Source organism: Leucoraja erinacea, chromosome 2 (assembly GCF_028641065.1).
Source record: "Leucoraja erinacea ecotype New England chromosome 2, Leri_hhj_1, whole genome shotgun sequence".
Lineage (NCBI taxonomy): Eukaryota > Metazoa > Chordata > Chondrichthyes > Rajiformes > Rajidae > Leucoraja > Leucoraja erinaceus.
Genome location: NC_073378.1, coordinates 104,210,233 through 104,231,966, shown reverse-complemented (window position 1 = coordinate 104,231,966; position 21,734 = coordinate 104,210,233). Strand labels below are relative to the sequence as shown.

The window sequence follows — 21,734 nt, the reverse complement described above, 5'->3', positions numbered from 1 at the left end:
TGATGGCAGAGCTATCAAATTAACAATGGTTAAGGCACAATATCAAAGATCACTGCACCCAGAGAAGTGTCAGCATGATAATAGATTGCCAATACAGAGAATGTATAGATGGGTAATCCTCCGATGATGCTGCAAATGATGGAGAGGTACCTGGATCAACTGTTTTAAAAAATCAAAAAAAATCAATGGCTTAGGAGGAGGAACAGGGCTTCGCAACCACATTTGCTGTCAATTCACAGATAGCCAGAAAAGCAAGTTGTTAGCAGTGATTTGTAATACAGGGGAAATGAAAGATTATCCGCTTCATAAAAAGAGTTGAATATCGTGGACAGTCATACTGGAATGCTAGGAACTATGAACATCCTCAGGCAGCAATCTAGTGTTTAACCAAACCATTTTAGTGACAATAGTCATGGCCTAACCTAACCGATAGCATTGCAATCAGTTCTGGTCTCCACATTTTAGGAAGTCTGTATACAGCAAAATAAAGTAATGAAGAAGGCAAATAGGATGGTGGCCTATATTGCAAAGGTGTTGTAGTATAAAATTTGGGATGTTTTTAAATTCAGTTCTCAACCTGAAACATCAACTATTTCTCTTCCCATAAACAGTGCCTGACCTGCTGATCTTTTTCTCTTTAGTTTCTTTGTTAGTGCATTGGCGAGATCACTCTCACAGTTCTGATCTTATTAATTGATTTGAAGGCAATTCAGGAAAAGTTTAACCTTTTTGAATTCCGTGTGGATGGCCTTTCAGAATATAAGCCGAGTAGGTTGGGCCATACTCAACAACAGAAAATGCTAGAGACATTCAGCAGATTGAAAAGAGAAACAGAGGTAGTATTTCAGGTCCATTAACCTTCACCAGACCTGGAACTGAGTTTATATTCATTTGAATTTAAAAAATAAGTAATCTTACTGAAATAAGCAAGATTCTCTAGAAGCTTTATAACCCAGCACACTGGGGTTTTGGTGGTGCAGGACCAGTGAATTTCACAGACTATTGGATGTTACTCCTATTAGTAGGTAAACGCATATTCACTTTGCTATTTTTTTTTAAAACGTTGCACTGTTAATTTTCTTGTAAACCAGTGAGTTGAAAGGAAGCAGAAAATATACAAACATTCAAGACCCCAGCTCCTGCCACAGAACTACAAACATTCCTGGCCCATGGTGTTCTTGACCCTGACCCAGATTGCACATCTGGCCCATAGACTGGATCTCAGCCTCAGCTGCACTCCAGACCCCTGGCTCTCGACCTCCTCCCCTGTACAAAATGACATTTGCTACTTGTCTTCTTATTCTGCCAGCTTATGTTCTCCTGCTGCCTAACTATTGGCCATACTTCCTGCAACATCCTAGACAAATAAATACGCCAGATACTGGACCAGCAGGATTTCCAAAACATTATAAGCCAATTTTTTAGAGTTTCAACGTGGACGCTGAGCAGGCATTTCCTCTAATGGATTATTCAAGTACCAGGGGTCACTCTTTGAGAGTGATGGGTCACCTCTAAACCAAAACACAAACAACTGGAGGAACTTAGCAGGTTGGGCAGCATCTGTGAAGGCAATGGACAATGATTTGGGTCATGATCCTTCTTCCAACTGTTTGAGTGGGTTGAGGGAGAAAACTGGAAAATGAAAGTGGGGGCAGGCCAAGGCCTGGTAATGATAGATGGATACAGGTGAGAGAATTTGTGTGTTTGATAGATAGGTGTAATAAGTGAGAATGGCTTGATCTGTAAAGGAGACAAAAGGTTGTGAGATAAGGAGAGAAGGGGAGTGAAATTAAAAGCCGGATGGAGGAATATGGTGGAAGGCGACAGGGACTTAGGGGTAACTGCTTATCATAGAAACATAGAAAACAGGTGCAGGAATAGGCCATTCGGCCCTTCGAGCCTGCACAGCCATTCAATATGATCATGGCTGATCATCCAACTCAGTATCCTGTACCTGCCTTCTCTCCATACTCCCTGATCCCTTTAGCTACAAGGGCCACATCTAACTCCCTCTTAAATATCGTCTTTCAGCCGGTACCATTACCTTCACCCTCCCTTCCAGGCTCCACTTGCCTTAGTTTCTTTCTGCTCTTCTCAGCCTCCACCCATCTGCCTGCCAAAGCCTCTCCACGCCATCCCTCCCTGGCTCAATATGCCCAACATCTTCCACCTTTCCACAGTCCACCAATCACCTCTTGCCTCAGTCTCGCCTCTCCCTATCTCCTCTTTACACTAGCTATCTGTCTTCTTCAGTCCCAATCACAATTTGAGGTTTTAAACTGTTGTGTCAACCATTATTTTTCAGCACGGATGCTGCTCAATCCGCAGATTCCCCCAGCAGATTGTTTCTTCCACCAGTTTCCAGCATCTGCAGTCTCATGCCTTCATCAGATTATTGCAATAGCAAGAGAAATGAATAGACTGAGACAAGAGACTGGAAAAGCTAGAATCTGGAACAACATGCCATCCTTTCCTACACATAGATGCTGCTCAACTTGCTGAGTCCTTCCACAGATGGTTTGTTGGACTAGACTTTTCCACAGATTTTCACTCAACTTAGTGATATGTAGCAAGACAACGGTTATAAAAACAGTGGTTTACAAGATAAATATTTCACAGTTTGGTATACACAGTAGATTCAAGTCAATCATGTCGAACTACACAAAATTACGACAGCAGTAAATTAAGTCCGAAGATAAAGTGATTACATTTTTGTGGTTTGTTTTTTTAAGTCACTGCATTCTTTATCATTGAGTTTGATAAATGAGTTAAAAAAAAAACCCCAAAAAAACGATGATCCGTCTAGTTTCCTGATGTGAGAAAAATGAATGAATCTGACAAAGGAAACGAAAGAATGTAGTTGATAAGATACCTGAACTACGCCGTCAGTGAGTTAAATAACGAGGAAAGCGTTGGGTTAGGAATGCCTATCCAAGCTATAATTTTGCTAATGCCTCCCTCCATATGCTCAAATCTGCTTTCAAAGGCAAGACTAAGAATACAATTTGAAATTTCTGCCTTGACAATACATTTTCAAAGAACAAATCACAAAATTCAGCACAGCCACAAGGCTCAACTTCCTTAAGCTCCTTAACATTCTTCAGGGGAAAAAAATCATCTCTTGAAAATGCCACACCCTCGTTCCAATTCTCCCTCCGTGCTTTCTTCTTCTGGGTACAATGCTCCAGGTGATATAGACACATTCCAAAACTACTCCAAACAGACCAACGGCAAAAATGTGACAGGTCACAATTTCCGGGTAATTGCCCCGCTCCCCAACACCACCATAGATGGCACATTTTGATCCGCTTACTAATTTCCAAATAAATATAAATGTTATCAAAATATCCCCATCAAGTTTGCAACTTGAAGGCCAACTAGACGGGATTCAAAATCTCTGCATCTAGCTTGAAATTCAGCAACTGTTATTGAAATTTGTAAAGACAAATACTCATTCAAGAGTAAAAGAATCCAGCATCACAACAGAATTTATTTTTTAAAGGCCTATTTCAAATCTGCTGCAGTGTTGCAAATGGCTTTTAAAAAATAAATATCTAATCCAGTGCCACCAAGGGCAACAAGGTCGCACAGTGGTAGAGTTGCTGCCTTACAGCACTTGCAGCACCAGAGACCTATGTTCGGTCCGGACTACGTCTGCTGTCTGCATGGGGTTTGTATGTTCTGCCCGTGACCGCGTGGGTTTTCTCCGAGATCTTCGGTTTCCTCCCACATTCCAAAGACGTACAGGTTTGTAGGTTACATGGCTTGGGTTTGTATACTTGGTATATGTGTAAATTGTGCCTAGTAGGTTTGTGTTAATCTGCTGGGATCGCTGGTCGGTGCGGACTGGGTGGGCCGAAGGGCCTGTTTCTGTGCTGTATCTCTAAACTAAACAAATTAAGTTGGATACAGCCCTGGCACCTGATCAAGTTTATTTACAATCATTGTGGGAATCTAGGGAAGAAGTTGCAGGGGCATTGGCAGAGATATTTGCATCATCTGTAATTGTGGGTGAGGCACTGGAAGAACGGAGGGTGGATAATGTTGTGCTTTTATCTAACTGCTGTAAAAGTGAGCCAAGTGATTCCCAACTGATGAGCCTACATCAGTGTGGGAAGGTTATTGGAGGGGATTCCGAGAGAGAGGAGCTACCAGCATTTGGAAAGGCAAGGATTGATTCGGGATAATGGGCATGGCCGTGTGTGTAGGAAATTATGTCTCTCAAATTTGTGTTTTTGAAGAAAATTGAGGGCAGTACTGTAATAGTGACAAGGACTTTAACAAGATCCTGCTGTTGTGGAAAGTTAGATCACATGGAATCCGACACAAAGAGTCTCAACCTGAAACATCACCTATTCCTTTTCTCTAGAGATGCTGTCTGACCCGCTAATTTACCCAAGCATTTTGTGTCTATCTTTGGTGCAAACCAGCAACTGCAGCTCCTTCCTACATAACACATTTTGGGATGTATGCAGAGTAGATAGTGTCATTTTTCCAAGATGAAAATGTCAAATATCAGAGGACATACGTTTAAGATGAGGGGGGAGATTTAAAAGTAGATTTGCACGTCAGTTTTTAAACAGAATGATAGGGATTGCAATGCACTGCCAAGGAATGTGGTAGATGCAGATACAATAAAAATATTTAAGACCTTTAGGCAGATACATTAACAGGCAGCTAACAGAGAGATTCAGATCAAGATTCAGATTAGCATCTCGGTTGGTGCAAACATAGTGGGCCGGAGGGCCTGTTATTATTCTGTACAGTTCAATGCCTAAGATTCATAAATGGCGAACTGCAAAGAATAGGAGCACGGAAGATACTAAACAGCCAGTTCACCTTCACTGTGCAGGAGACGCTATGCCGTAAACAATATTTTTAGGGCACACCCATTTTTAGGGCTAACCAATAGGCAAAAAACTATTAAGCCTTAAGCATTTCATTTTTTATTTAAATAAATCCCATTGTAGACTTGGACCTAATCGCTTTAACAAATGATTTAGATTAGATTAGATTCAACTTTATTGTCATTGCACATTTACAGCACAACAAAATGGTTTAACCTTGCAGTCATAATATAGAATAAAATAACAAAACACACACTCAACACAGTTTAACATGCACCACAGTGAGTCCACCAGGCACCTCTTCACTGTGATGGAAGGCAAAAGTCCCAAAGTCCTTGTCTCTTCCCTCCTTGCTCTCCCTCTGCGCTGAGGCGATCCAGGCCTCCGATGTTGTGACCCTGCCGGGTGATGGTAAGCAAGTCCCGCAGCTGAATCCGAGCTCCATGAACAGGCCGGTTCAAACTCCGCGGCCCGGGGAGGTCGGAGCTGCCGCCCTCCAGTCCAGCGGATGAAGCTGTTGTTGCGGGAGCCCCGGAAAAACAGGTTACCAACCTGTGACCTGTGAGCTCCCGACGCTATCGTCCACCGCCGGGTCGCCGCCGCCGGAACGCCGCCACAGCCCCGAAGTCGGGTTGCTGCCGCCGCAACGCCACCACAGCCCCGAAGTCGGCCAGCTTCGTGATGGTAAGTAAGTCCTGGCTCTGCCACCGGAGCCTCGAGGTCGGTCCCCGTTGGAGGCAGCAAGCTCCGCCATTAGGCCTCAGCGCAGACGGAGACAGAGACGGGGGATACGACAAGAAAAGGTTGCGTCCCCCCAAAGGAAGAGACCAAAAACAAGCTTCCCCCTCCCCCCCCCCCCCCCCCCCCCCCCCCCCCCCCCCCCCCCCCCCCCACACATACACAACCCAACAAAGCAAAATAAACTGAAACAGGACAAAAAGAAAACAAAAAAAAGAAAAGACAAAACGGACTGCAGGCTAGCCGCAGCTGCAAGGCAGCGCCGCCACTTCCGGATTGCAGAGACTTTCACCAAAAAAAAAACATTTGCGGGAAGCAATTTATTTCTGCTCCGGGTATTTCCTTCTATTGACCTCCCACAGTTCCTCTTGCCACCTCCATACGTCTTTTCTCCACTTCCCCACAAAATGTTCGCAATTTTTCTTTCTTCATCCTACTCAGCCAGCCCAAAACTGCAGGGTTACATTCACTTAAAGGAACATTAAAAAAAAAAAGAAAGCCACAGAGAGAGATCAAGAAACACAGCAACCAAGTGAGAAGAATGTCAACATGTACTGCAAGACTGGTCACACTGACAAAACTTACAGATGTGGATTTTTGCATCATGACTAGGAAATGAAACGGCTTATGTCTCAGACTTGAAGAAGCTACTGAAATTAAACCGTTTAAAGTGGCAGGGGTGTGGGGTGGGGCGGATGATGAAGCTGTACTGACGAGTATTTTATTAAATGTTAAATCTATGCAATCTGGACTGATCAAAAACATACCAACAAAGTAGGCTCAGAAAACATACATTTCATCTGGACAGCTGGAAAATATTAGCATTACGTAAACATGAAAAAACAAGTGGCCTAAAGTATTCAGACACCTAACAAGCTCTGGATTCATTTGAGAAGTAAAAAACAAAGATCAAGTTGCATGTAAATTTCTAATGCATAGTATCTTAGAAATCATGGCTTAGAAAATATTCATGAAAAATCATAATCTTACAGTTAGATACAAGAAAGTGCATCTTACCTTCGTGGACCACAATTTGACTGTCCAATCAAATGAAGAGGTGACAAACAGATGAGAGAAATCAATCTGTCCCACAGCCATGTGGCAGTTAATACCAGTCACTGGACCCTGATGCCCCTCGAACATTTCACCAATACCAGCCTTACTGGAAAACAGGTTTTATGAAAAATACAACTTATTAACAGGGCAACAAAAAAGATGCATTAGTGGCCCAGCAGATATAAATAATCTGTTCATTAACTCAGTTTTTACATCTGGTACAATAGCTGTAAAATCACAATTCACAGCCGAGATGCTTCAGTTACAATATACATTATCCAAAGAGAAAAAAAAAATTCCGTGGCCATTAGCAAAGGATACAAGAGGATTCTCCAACAGGCCATAATGTTTATTCCAATATGTAGCTCAGTTATATCCATTTGAAGTGAAAATATAGTTGAGTTCTTATATCAATCGCTAGAATTAAAATTATAAACATAAATGCAAAATTGTTATATGCAGAGCCAAAATTTCTTTCACAAAAACAATGTTTCAATGAAACTCCGGGAGGAATTCCTAGTCAAAAATAATAATAATGGCTTTTCATGCAAGTACTAAAAAGATTTTGTTAAAAGGATGATTTTGTCAATTGCTTGCAACAAACCAAAGAGTAAAAATCACATTGCCAGTTACCGATAGCAGAGAAAAGGGTCCATCAGAAACCAAAGTGGACATCAATATATGCACAGGAGATGGGCAAGATCCTCAATTAATATTTCTTCTCTATTTTTACCGTGGAAAAAGACATGAAGACTAGGAAACTTGGGAAAGTTATTGGAGATATCTTGAGGACAGTTGGTGTTACAGTCGAGCATGTGGTGGACATCTTATGACGTCAGAAGGTTGATACATTTCTTTTTGATCAGACATATCGAACGACACTGTGGGAAGCCAGAGAAGAAATTGCAGGAATTCTGGCTGAGAGATACAAATCATCGTAAGACACAGGTGAGGTGCCGGAAGACTGGTGGGAGGCTCATGTTGTGCATTTTTAAAGAACTGCTAAGAAATACCTGGAAACTATGAAAATGTGGAAGGTGCAACTGAGGATGATAAATATTTGAAACATTTTAGTTTAGTTCAGAGATACAGCCTGAAAATAGGCCCACCGAGTCCGCGCCGACCAGCGATCCTCGTACACTAGCACTATTCTACACAAAAGGGACAATTTACAATTTTTGTCAATGCCAAATTAACCTACAAACCTGTACATCATTGGAGTATGGGAGGAAACGGTAGCACCCGAGGAAAAACCATGCGGTCACAGGGAGAACGTACAAACTCCCTACAGACAACACCAGTTGTCAGGGTCGAACGTGGGTCTCTGGCGCTGTAAGACAGCAACTCCAACGTTGCGCCACTGTACCTCTTTAAACAGGGCCTTCGGCCCACGATGTCCTTGCCTACCAGCAATCACCCCTACACTAGTTCCATTCTACACACTGGGGCCAATTTACAGAAGCCAAGTAACCTACAAACATGCGCATCTTTGGAATGTGGGAGGAAACCAGAGCACCGGGAGAAAGGCCACGCATTCACAGGGGGAAATTCCGTACAGCCAGCACTCATAGTCAGGATCTAACCCGGGTCTCTGGCGCTGTACGGCAGCAACTCTACCGCTACGCCACTGTGTCGCCCCCTAAACTTCCAAATAGTTTGATCAGGCTAACTACAGTGCAATATCAGGCTAACTATAGTCCACAAGAGGCGCCGCACGATTGGCAGCCCCACCAACAGTCTGTCTGTTTTTTCATCTTTAAATTTTTTTTTAGGATGTTTTAAAAGTTTGTGTAAATGTTCTCCGGTTTGTTTTATGTGGGGGGAGGGGAAACATTTTTTCAATTTCTTACCTTGCCGGAGATGAGATTTTTTTCTGGATCGTACCTCCGGTCGCTCTGCGGCCTACCATCGATGGAGCTGGAGGCCTCCTCACACTGACTTTGAGCCCCACCACGGGGCGTGGACTTAACATCGGAGTCAAACCCTTGCCTGGGATCCCTCCGACCGTGGCCTGCGGATTTTACCAGCGCAAGCTCAGTCTTGGGAGAGGCTACTTGGGAGCTCCAACGACATAGAGGTTTGACTAGCCCCGACCCTGAAGGTCCAATCGCCCGCGCGGGGGAGCTGACATCCCCCCCGATGCAAGAGCTGATCGCCCTGATGCTGAGGGCCCAATCGTCGCCGGCTACAGGAGTCAAGGTCATCCCGTCAACGGAGGGCTCGAGGCCCCCGACCGCGGGAGAACAAAGAAGGGAAGAGATTGAACATTTTTTCACCTTCCATCACAGTGAGGAATGTGGAGGAGTCACTGTGGCGGATGTTAATGTTAAAATGTATTTAATGGGTTTTGAATTCCTCGTATGTTGCAAAACATGCTTGGCTAATAAAGTATTATTGTGATTGATTGTGATTGTGATATTCGATTGCCAAATGGTCCAGTATTTAGCACAGTCATTTGTCCAGAATGTAGGCTGGATAATAGACAAATGACATTTCACCTTGGGATCCTTCTTCAAACTGATGGGAACAGTGGCCAAAAAACTGGAAAAGAGCACTGGGGCAGGACAAAGCCTGAAAAGTGATAGATGGATACAGGTAGGGTTGGGGGTTGATTGGCAGATGGATGGATTAAGTGCCAAAGGTTAGAGATGAAAGGGAGATTAAAGGCTGTGAGATGAGGAAAGATGGTGGAATGGCGGAGATAATGAGAGAACTGAGGGGTTGGGGTTGCAGGAAAGAGAGGAGGATATTATTTTAAAGTGGAAAACTGAGCTGAGTTGGAAGCTGCCAAAGCGTAGACTAGGCGACCATTTCATCGCACACTGCTGCATTGTGGACAGCACAGTGGCACAGCAGCTGAGCTGCTGCCTTAGAGTGGCAGTGACCCGGGTTCGATCCTGACTACGAGTTTGTAAGTTCTCCGTGACCACGTGGGTTTTCTCCCATTGCTCCAGTTCACTCCCACATTCCAAAGACATGCAGGTTTGTAGGTTAATTGGCTTCTGTAAAAATTGTCCCTTGTGTGTAGGAAAGAACTAGCGTGGGTAATCGCTGGTCGGCGTGGACTCAATGGGCCAAAGGACCTTCTACCATATTGTATCTCTAAACTAAACCAGCACTTTGCCTTTCAAGGCCTGCTGGAACTCCCAATTGCTAACCTTTCAACTCCCCTTCCCACACCAACCTTTCTGTTCTCAGCGTAGTCCATTGCCCGGGTGAGGCCACATGCAAACTAGAGGAACTGCAGCTCATATTTCACTTGGATAACTTACAACCTAATGGTATGAACACTGGATTCTCCTATTTCAGCCACTGCCCCCCCCCCACCCCACCACACACACACACTTCCTGCTTTCTCTTTTCTTTGACTCCCCACATCTTTAACCCCCCACTTACTCAAATTAGTCTGATGAAGTGTCCCAACCGGAACCATCGCTCTACAGCTGCTGCCCGACAAGCTGAGTTGTTCCCACCACACCTCAAAACACCGTATATCATGGCAAATTTATATTACTATGTAACATGCAATAAAAAGTGAAGTACTAGTGCGTTTGGTAGGAGTAACATCCAATAGTCCGGCAATCCTGCCAGAAGAGCACTAAGGTGTTAGATTATTGAATTTTACTCTTTTTACCTAAAAATAATGTTATTCTTTCGCCAGTCTGATCTTAACAACAAATGCAACGCATCTTTAGACTAGTAAAAAATTCCATAGTGCTTCACAGAAGTGTGATCACACAAAGCACGGCAAGTATGTATCCTGGTACCATAATGCTTCACAGAAGTGTGATCACACAAAGCATTGCAAGTATGTATCCTGGTAATTGTCTGCAGTTTTCCGCCCATTACCAGGACACACGCATTCTTACACTTCATGAGCTCGAACTCCATTCATGTTTTGCTTATCGAGAGGATGGGCAGAGAAACCAATTCCAGATTTCTGTCTCTTATCACTCTGGAACCCATTAAATTAAACTACGCCAGCACTATTATCTTCTCCTTATAACAGCTTGCAGCTATAATTCTTATTGATGGCCCCTATGGAGGATATTATCTAAATGTACATTGCATTCAATAGACAAGGACTTGCAGGTTCAGGAGAACAGCTTGAAACAGAATACTGACTAACTGGTAAGTGATGGATTCAAGAAAATATCACAGACCAAGCTTGCCTGCCTGCCTGCCAAAGACCCTGGCTGCATTATGCACCGAGAACTCAGTAACAAAAAGCTGATGCTTTACTAGCTTTTGAAATATGCCTTGATAAATGCCAGTTAATCTGATATAGTAATTAAAATGCTATTATAATAGTTACACATATTAGAATATCAGTGCAAAAGGTTTTGTCTTCCTTCAAGGTTTTGGCTTCCCCTTCAGATTTTAATAAGTTACTTTATTTAAAATTGAGATTGTAATATTGAATCGCTGAAATTTGTGGCAGTTAATACCAGTCACTGGACCCTGGTATCCCTCAAACATTTCACCAACACCAACCTTAGTGGAAAATGGGTTTTAGGCAAAATAACCACTGTCACTTAATTTATCGAATGTACCGACCGGTAAGTTCCAAACTAAATCTCTTAAGTATTAAATTATTAAGATAATTTAAAAAATGATACAAGCTATTATTGGGGATATTCTGCAGACCACCGCAATAACACTAAAACTCATCAGTGTTGCTAGTTTCCTATAGTCTGCACCACCAATCTTCAAATGACATCAATTTTAATCCGTTTTTCTCCACCCTCAGGCAAACTTGTGGTTTTTGGGTAGGGTGGGGAATGTAAATGTTGTGTTGACAAGATACCAGTTGCTGGGTAGCAGGCGTTGCTATCAGTTTTCCCCACTTGAGCTACTGTGCAATGTTTGTGGAGGCGGGAGAGCAAGGGGGTGGGAACGAGGGGGCAGTGGGAGGAGAGCCTTGGAGTTGAGAGAATTACTTCACTGCCGAGCTGAATTTAGTTTCATCTTATCCCTCCCTGATCACTGAAAATATGTAGGAAAATATATTGCAGGAAACTGCAATTCTTGCTCAATTCTAGTTTCTCCTTAAATGTTTGTGCTTTTTGATATAAACATGTACATTATATGTAAAGCTGAGCTAACCTGTATTTACTTTGTTAATACCAAGAATTCTGCTACATCAGCACTTTATTTGGTGACAAATACGATTTGCAAGCACATCGGTAGATAAAATAATGTTTTATATATAAAGGTTTATAAAGATTATAAAGTGTTACCTGCCATGGCGACATGCAGTATAAACCATACCCTCCTCGCTGCCTACAACAAAATTATTGACATCTCCTGTTGGAAAAGCCATGCTAGTGACAGCTACGGGCTTTGACTTGTTGTATACCAACTCCATATTTTCCTAGGTTAAAAAAGAAAAAGAAAATCAGCACAGAGCTTTAGCTATTTTTCTCATCAGAATGGATCTTCCCATGTGGGTTCCATTGCTTGTATTCATCAACCCATTCCCCCAAACTTACCTACTCTGGACCTGCAGCCAAGCATAAAGAATGGCAGAAGAGTCTGCAACATAAAACAATATCTTGCAGAAGGACCATAATAACCTTGCCCATGAAATGCCTCTGGAAGCCTTTGAAAGCCACCATTACCGACTTCCTGAGGAAATTTGGCATGTCTCCAATGATTCTTATAAATTTCTACAGATGCACCATAGAAAGCATATAGTTGCATCACTGCTTGGTTTGAGAATAGCTCCACACCAAAACCACAAAAATTGCGCTGGGCTTCATACTACCTCAGAAAAGCAGCCAACATAATCCAAGACTTCCCCACCCTGGTCATTCCTCCTTCTCCCTGCCCCCAACCGGCAGAAGATACAGAGGTTTAAAAGCAAGCACCACCAGACACAGGAACAGCTTTTTTTCCCCTCTTGTGAGGTTCCTGAACAGTCCTTTTGTAAGCTAGAGTACTGTCTGATTCACCTCTTCCCCATTCAAGACATTTGATTATGTCTATGGAACTTGTGCTACAATGCTGGGAATTACATTCTGCACTCTGTATCTGCCCCTTTATGCCACCTATTGTACTCGAGGTTGGCTTGATTGTATTTATATATGGGATATCAGATCTGTTTGGGAAGCATGCCCAGCATGTTTGGAAAGCTTTTCACTGTACCTCTGTGCACGTGAAAATAATGAACCCAAACCCAAAGCCAATAATGTTTGGCCACCTTTAGTTTTTAGTATTAGAGATACAACGTGGAAACAGCCCCTTCAGCCCACTGGGTCTGGACCAACCAATGATCACCTGTATACTAGTTCTATCCTACACACTATTTACAGAAGCCAATTAACCTACAACGTGCACGTCTTTGTAATGTGGGAGAAAAAGGGAGAAAACTCATGTGGTCACAGGAAGAAAGTAGAAACTCTGTAGTCTACACCCGTACAGACACACTAAGGTCACACACCGGCAGCAACTCTACCGCTGCGTCTCTGTGCCACCTCTTGCACAAGTCACACAATGCTTCTAAATGTTCCTGACGTTCAGAAACATTTACAAACAAATAAAATCACCTTTTTATTATAAGTAAACAAATTAAAATAAAATGTAAAACCCGCAGTTTCTAATGTTTGAGGATCCTACTCCATCACTGGACTCAGAGAGGAGTTGCACAATGCAACAACATCAGAAGAACCACCACCCACTAGAACCACCACCCACTGCATGGCCACCAAGATCACTATGTTCGTGCTTGTACAAGAGTCATGAAAGATTCTGGCAGCTCCATATAAAACTACTAGCAAAACACAGCAAAAATCTAACTATTACAGATTCCTGACATGAAAAGTTCCTGACATACTACACTAACATGCAAAACATCCCAGAAAGTTGCAAAATAATGAAACAATAATGTATATGGATTTTCCTCAGCAGATGGCCCTTGATCTTTAAATATTAAGCAAAGATATAATTATCAAAATTATATCCCTTGCCTCATCCAAGGTATAGCCCCTATCAGTTCACCAAAATAGATCTGCTACATTTGCACTGACTGGGCTCGAAACTATTATAATTTGGCTATTCACAGACCAGACTGACAAACCAGAGACAGTTACATAGAACCATAGAAACATAGAAAATAGGTGCAGGAGGAGGCCATTCAGCCCTTGAGCCAGCATCGCCATTCATTGTGATCATGGCTGGTCGTCCCCAATCAATAATCCGTGCCTGCCTTCTCCCCATATCCCTTGATTCCCCTAGCCCCTAGAGCTCTATCTAACTCTCTCTTAAATCCATCCAGTGATTTGGCCTCCACTGCCCTCTGTGGCAGTGGAGGCCAGTTGTTTTTACAGACTTGCACTTAATATTTACACATGTAAATATGAACTATTACATTCAAAATACTGCTGTTCAGGAGTGTAAAATATTGTATTTCACTCAATCCCACCTGCCATTGACTAACAACAATTTGTTTTGCTGTAATTATTAAAAACTATACGTTCAGAAATAATTTACAAGAGGAAAGAGCTTGAGGTGACTAGGTTGTCGCCACATGGTTGCCGGGGTGTCGCCTGTATGGTCGTGAGTAGTCTCCTCAGTCGCCCAAAGAATCGTAGCGTTTTTTTCTGGTAGCCGCTGGATTTTGAATTGTTCAAAACCTTTTGGCTACAGTTGGCTTGATGCCAATGAGCGTACCTTGACTTCTCCTGACGTAGGTGTTGTCGTAGGATGTCACCAGGATGATGTAGGTTGTCGCCAGGATGACGTAGGTTGTCGCCGGTGCTGATATCGTTTTTTTTTTTGTTGTTAAAGTATGATTCTATTTCAAATTTTATGTCGAGGGGGTGGGGGGGACAAGTCGCCGTTTTTTCGACGACCTGCTACAACTATGAAAGTCGCCTAAAAATAGCCTAAGTGGGATAGGCCCATTAGGATCATGTGCAGGAAGAGATTAGTTTAACATGGCATCATGTTCAGCATGGATATTGTGGACAAAAGGGTCTGTTCTCATGCTGTAATGTTCTATATTTGTTCACCTCAGAGAGGCAGATATTAAACTAAAGGGATTGTGTTTCATTCATCATTAACCAGCTCTTAGCGAGAAGAAAGTTATTAAAAAGGTAGGTTAAAATGCCCACGCTCACTTCTCATTTTTACAGCAGAATCATGATGATCATGTTGGTGTAGTGCAAGAATGTGCAAGTAATAACAACATTTTCATCAACATAATTTAATTCCCAAATTATGTAACTTTGTTATGATTTATCGGTTTGCTGCATATTGTTCACCAATCAGTACATGGATTCGCAACTATTAAAGCATGAAATTTAAATCCTCCATAAATGTCAATCTAATCTTCCTTTTGTAAGCATTTGGTTTTAAAATATTCCATGCCCATCTGTTGCACATTTTAGATCCTTCTCAATTGCCTGCACACATGCTAAACTAGGACTTAAAAAACATCAGAGCGCACAACTGCTTGATATGTTTTCCACCAAGGGATTTACAAATCATTCTCCCATGGGCTATTACACGAGGGGAGGGGTGGCAGCGTTGGGAGCTCAGGAACACCAGTTTTAAATAATCAAACTACATTTGAATGGCTGCCTAATCTCTCCACAACACTTCAGAATTTTCAACATTCTTTAGTTTAATTTCCATCTCTCGTCACTCGCTCCATTAACCTTGATCTGAAAACCCCTTTCTGCTATCCAGCTTCTATTCTCATTAAACCACTGAGCATTCACTAACTTAATGGCTCTCATACCAAGTTTGAAAAAGTTCAAAACTACAATTGTATCCTTTTTTTTAAATAAAATAAAATATTTGACTCGCCTGCCCTTGCTAGGTAATGAAAGATTGGTGAATATTCCCACCATCCCATTCCTTGGGTGGGGTGGGAGATTGCAACCTTCACGTGGTCCACCCTGTTTCGACTAATGCAATCAACCCGACGTGCACAAACAAATAGATGTAGTGTTCTGATGTCTACAACTTTAGGCTGTGCACACCATACGCAAGAAGACGATTCCTTGGGTAACTTAATTCAAATATGTCCTTTCTAAATTACTGTCTAAATGTTACATTATCATTCACACATAAAAGGCTTTACATTACTGCATTGAGGAGGCAATCCAAAAAAGACTTCACATTTAGTACAACATTCTATGACACTAAATCATTCCAATATCCTGTTTCTTGGTCTCCGTTGCCCTGTGATTCAGACCATCTTCACCCAGACCATGCTTTTAGTCTTCCATTGCAACTATATTTATCTTTGATTCGGCTGATTTTTGTTTAACTATGATTGCATGTAATACACTTAGAACATTTTACTCTATCAAATCAGATGCGTATATACACAAGCTGTTGTTAAATTACAATTGAGTTACAATAGAACTGTTCAGGTATATGAAGTGGCATATCTGAATTGATATTACTGTTATTCTGCAATATACAAGTAGTCATTGAAACACATACAGTGCTTTCCATGTTTGGGACAAAGGCCCTTTATTTAATTTTTGCCTCTGTACTCCACAATTTGAGATTTGTAATAGAAAAAAAATCACATGTGGTTAAAGTGCACATTTTTCAGATTTTAATAAAGCCAATTTTTAGACATTTTGTTTTCACCATGCAGAAATTACAGCAGTGTTTATACATAGTCCCCTCATTTCAGGGCACCATAATGTTTGGGACATAGCAATGTCATGTCAATTAAAGTAGTCATGTTTAGTATTTTGTTGCATATCCTTTGCATGCAATGACTGCTTGAAGTCTGTGATTCATGAATATCACCAGTTGCTGGGTGCCTTCTCTGGTGATGCTCTGCCAGGCCTGTATTGCAGCCATCTTTAGTTTATGCTTGTTTAGGGGGCTAGTCCCCTTCAGTTTTCTCTTCAGCATATAAAAGGCATGCTCAATTAGGTTCAGATCGGGTGATTTGACGGCCACTCAAGAATTGACAATTTTTTAGCTTTGAAAAGGCATGTTCAATTGGGTTATGCTACTACCATCAGCAGTTGTATCATCAATGAAGATAAGTGAGCCAGTATCTTCAGCACCCATACATGCCCAGGCCATAACACCCCCACCACCGTGTTTCACAGATGAGGTGGTATGCATTTGGATCTTGGGCAGTTCCTTCTGTCCACCATACTATGCTCTTGCCATCACTCTGATATAAGTTAATCTTCGTCTCATTTGTCCACAAGGCCTTTTTCCAGAACTGTGACTGCACTTTTAAGTACTTCTTGGCAAACTGTAACCTGGCCATCCTATTTTTGCGGCTAACCAATGGTTTGCATCTTGCAGTGTAGCCTCTGTTCATTAAATCTTCTGCGGACAGTGGTCATTGACAAATCCACACCTGACCTGACTCCTGAAGAGTGTTTCTGATCTATCGGACAGGTGTTTGGGGATTCTTCTTTATTATGGAGAGAATTCTTGTCATCAGCTGTGGAGGTCTTCCTTGGCCTTCCAACCCCTTGGCGATTAGTAAGCTCACCAGTGTTCTCTTTCTTCTTAATGATGCTCCAAACAGTTTATTTTGGTAAGCCTAAGGTTTGGCTGATGTCTCTAACAGTTTTATTTTTGTTTCACACTCATAATGGCTTATTTGACTTTCATTGGCACAACTTTGGTCCTCATGTTGATAAACAACAATAAAAGTTTCCAAAGGTAATGGAAAGACTGGAGGAAAGACTCACCCCTGTTCTATTCAATCTCCAACCTCTGCAATAAAGCCCAATTTTTCATTTCTGTATTATCAAGGCTATTAGCCTTGATATTTTTGCTTTTTAATTTTGTGTCTAGTTCCTCAATGTTTCTGTATGGACCATGACAATTAAACCCAGGCCCACTTTCAATCTACGATTTCCCTCAGCATCAAATGTATGTAACTCTGGGATTGGGTAGGAAGCCCATGAACATGGCTGCATAGGACACCACCTATTTGTCTGTCCATACAGTTCCCTTCCACCTTTCCTGAATGAAGTCACCTGTACTAACATGCAATCTGCTGTGTTTGGCTGCTCATCATCCCTTCAGTCTTTCTTCATGTCTGTTTAGACAGCCAGTGCCTGTCAGGAATAAGGAACAGTCAAATGCGGGTTCTCCTGCATCCTGGATCCCGATACATAGCATCTTTCCCATCATAACCTCCATTGCCAAATCCAGGTCATTACCTAATTAAATTCTGACTGCCTCCTGGCTTAAACTGTCCAGGTAACCACAGCTCAACAGCTCCAACCCAAAGTCCCTCAAGATACAGACATGCACTAAGATGAGTCATCCAATTAATCCTCCCACATGTTGTTGCTGCAACACCACCTTCCCAGTATTAACCAATGTATTTATTTGCTCCTCAAACTAACTAACATAGTTAGGTTACCTATTAAAAGTTGTTGTATCTTATCTTTCAACTTGCTTAAAAATTGTCAGTATATTATGCTCCTGAGCCTCTGTCCTGCTGGCATGGTGTGTTCTCTGACCTCTCATGCCAGCAGTGCTTTCCTTAAAATTTGGTTATGCGAGCACGGTGTGATCCCTGAACTCTGTAGCCTGTAGACAATGACTGAATCTAATTACACATTGCAGAGTGCTGGAATTATTATAGAGCAGACTGGAACAAATTACACATTCTAAAATGTTGCGTGACTTTATCCTCCTACTTCATGTCAGCGAGATAAAATGTTCGCACTTCCCAATGCAGTCATATAAACCTTTACTATTTGTCAAAACAAATAGATAACAAAACAAGTGCTTTGAGATGTTTGACTGGAGTCAAGTAGTGCAAAAAATAATTTATCTGGTGAATTAGCAATATGATGTTATCTGCCTAAAGCCAATTTTTTCTCCAAATACAAATAACAAATTTGTCTCTGATAGGTTTACAATTCAGCTCAATAATGTAACCTCCATTGTCATAAATGCATGAATTTCCATGCATCTTCAGTTGTTAAAGAGTATTGTTTTGGCCAACTTGATACATGTGGGCACAAAGCATCCCTAACTCCAGCAGCATGGTCTGAAGAGCTGAGAGGAGTGCATGTAACGCTGAAGCAGCCCATCTCCAAAGCGCCACAGAAATCTTTGCCAGGCAGCAATGCCCCACTCCAAGCCAGAGCCATTAAAAACAATCAAAATTAAAATACAAGGCAATATTACTAAAATCTATTAAAAACCTAATAATGTAAATATTTAAAGGCTTTGAACTATGGCAAAATTAAGCTAGAGTAACTTGCCTTGCCCTTTACCTCCTTGCCCACAGCCCAACCACTCCCTAAAGAATAAATGAGGTCCAAGATCCTGCATGGAAACTTAGCAAGTCAGAAATCTGCCACCGCAGTTCAGTCCAGTGTTTGCACAGAAGTCCCAGACTTCAGTTTGGAAAGCAAAATGCTGGCAGCTCAGTTCAGAACTGCCAGCAAACAGCCAGAAAATGAGGCCCTTAATCTATCACATCCATAATGGTTGCCCAAAGTTCTCCTGGCAGGCATTGGGCTCACCATAACTTCTACCATCCTTTGGTAGATTTGTCAACAATAAGCAGAGCTTGCATCTGTGCTTTCACAAGCCCCTTTATCACCCGTTTTCTGACGGCCTTTAAAAATATCAGCCTTCAGTAATGGAGATGATAATAATACTCAGCCACGCATTGGTTATGGCAACTGATGCACAGTGGGAGTGTTGCAGCAAACGATAAAACTTGCAGCTGGATGCTTGAAATATCAAAACCTGTTGGAAATCTTCCAGTTTCTATGCTGCTCCACATTTTGCAATGCATTATAGATTCGAAAGCTCTTGCATGTACTATATCGCTTCATAATCTCCCTGGATGTGGACATCTGTGGGACGAGAGCAGTTGGCAGTCATAATGATGTGCCAAGGGCTTGGGATGTGCTGAGCTCTTATCTATTTCTATGGAGGTCAGCCCATTAAACCTCTGCCTTAAACAAGACTTCACAGGTTTTTTTGGCAGCAGAATGTATAGATCATCTGCATCCATCAATGCCGTGTACCCTGGGCAGTCCTTAGTGGGGACCCAAAATATACATGATCTGCTTGCAGGCACAGGTTGAGAAATCCCTTCTTGTACACCAGCCAGGTCACATCAAATGATAAAGATCAATCATGAGGTACATCAGCCAGATTTATAGCTTGGCCTAGGATGCTAGTAGCTGTGGCTCAGTTAACCAAACTTGCATCCATGTCAGAAGGTTGCGGGTTCTGAAAAACTAGGCACAACAATTTATGGTGACATTTCAACATAGACTGTGAGAACGCTGTACTGTCAAAGTCCAGCAACAACATTGTCAGCATAGCAAACCCTACATAGAATCCAAAATGGCAAATCTATTAACTTCGATTGCAGGCAATAAGTTCTATCTTCAATAAGATATCTGCAGTCAACAAGTTTTGGTCATGTAATTTGGAATTTCGATTTATAAAACAAAACTAGATGCCTAGTTTTCCAGCATCAGCAGGTTATGAATTTTCCAATCTTAAGTTTACTTTTGTATAAAATTTTATAGCATTGTGATAAGGCTGCACACACTGAGTGTGGGTGTTTATTTCAAACATATTTACACAATGTTGACATAAATCTGACTTTCACTTGCCTAACCATATCACATTTGAACATTTTAGATCACAAAACAAAGTGCTGGAGGAAGTCAGCAGTTTAGGCAGCATTTGTGGAGAACATGGAGAGATGACTATTCAGGTCAGGAGCCATCTTCAGACTGATGCTGCCTGATCCACTGAGTCCCTCCAGCACTTTGTTTTTTTTGCTCCAGATTCCAATCTGTAGTTTCTTGCGTTTCCTGTAAACACTTTAGATCATGATCTATGTCTATAACACTAACTCACATTTAAACACAACAAGCATCGATTCACTGAACAGATGTTACTGAATCCTATAATTGTTTTTTTACATGTGTTCATTGAATACAAGTGTTTAATGGCGAGGGGAAGAATTACCCTTTTGCAGAAGGTACTACCACTTGATTATTGGGAGTTCAATAATATTTCTGCACTGTGCGTTGTCAATTCAGTATTTTGAATCAAACAGCATGTAAAATAAGTTAATCATAGACTTTAAAGATTCATGCCACAGAAGGCAGTGGAGGCCAATTCACTGGATGTTTTCAAGAATGCGATAGATTTAGCTCTTAGGGGGTAAAGGAATCAATGGATATGGGGGAAAAGCAGGAATGTGGTATTGATTTTAGACGATCAGCCACGATCATATTGAATGGTGGTGCTGGCTTGAAGGACCGAATGGCCTACTCCTGCACCTATTTTTCTATGTTTCTATTGTACTTTGAAAGCATTTGATGAAATATTGTTATTTGCAAGCCAATGTATTTGCAGACATGAGGAATTTAAACAGTGTGCATTCGTTATCTTTATTGTGCACTCTGGATACCATTCAGTTGAAGTTGAAATAAGTAACCCTTTTCATTATAATAACATTCATAGAGAAATCTTTCTAAGTGCTTGTTTCTATCAGGCAAAATATTGGTCGACATGTGCTTGAGGTATCCTCGATTGAGAAATGTGCTCTAATTCATGAGATGATATTTAAACTATGTATAAACCATAACCTTGCATAGGCATATGGATATGCAGCAAAATTAGGAATATAGGTAGATATAAGTGACCTAGGCATCATGTTCAGCACAGACACAGCACAGGCCGAAGAGGCTGTTCTTGTGCTGTACTGAAGTATCTTCATAAGGCAATCTTTGGATTTTTTAAATACAAATTATGTATTCATTTAACATATTACTGTGTAAATGAGCAGAACTGATACAATATCATAACACTTGGCTCAGGAATCCTGTTGCATGGTGTTTTTTGTACTGCAAGTGGTGCAAGTTGAAGGAAATATAGGTGTGGATTTTGCAGTCAGTGTTTGCCAGCTGACTTTGATGAGAGTGTTGGTGACAAAGCTCAATTTACCTCTGCACGGATTTACTTTTGCAGTTGCTGTCAGGTATGAGTTCAAGGAGACATTCAGTGCCATGACGTCATCAAACAGGTTGAGCAGCAAACACATTGAAGGATCCTCAAGGACAATCCTCACAAAGGAAACCACTCAATGTACTATTT

At 41.7% G+C, this 21,734-nt stretch overlaps 1 protein-coding gene across 6 annotated transcripts in view; it reads right to left on the bottom strand.

Annotated features, from left to right (window-relative positions):
- LOC129713338 (cytoplasmic dynein 1 intermediate chain 1) overlaps nucleotides 1-21,734 on the bottom strand; it is a 150,631-nt gene that overhangs the window by 20,307 nt on the left and 108,590 nt on the right. For all 6 annotated transcript variants that reach the window (XM_055662341.1, XM_055662367.1, XM_055662325.1 and 3 more), the window contains exons 13-14: nucleotides 11,882-12,015; nucleotides 6,603-6,747 (exon numbers count right to left, since the gene is read on the bottom strand). In XM_055662341.1, coding sequence (XP_055518316.1) covers nucleotides 6,603-6,747; nucleotides 11,882-12,015 — 279 coding nt within the window. The remainder of the gene's footprint in view (nucleotides 1-6,602; nucleotides 6,748-11,881; nucleotides 12,016-21,734) is intronic.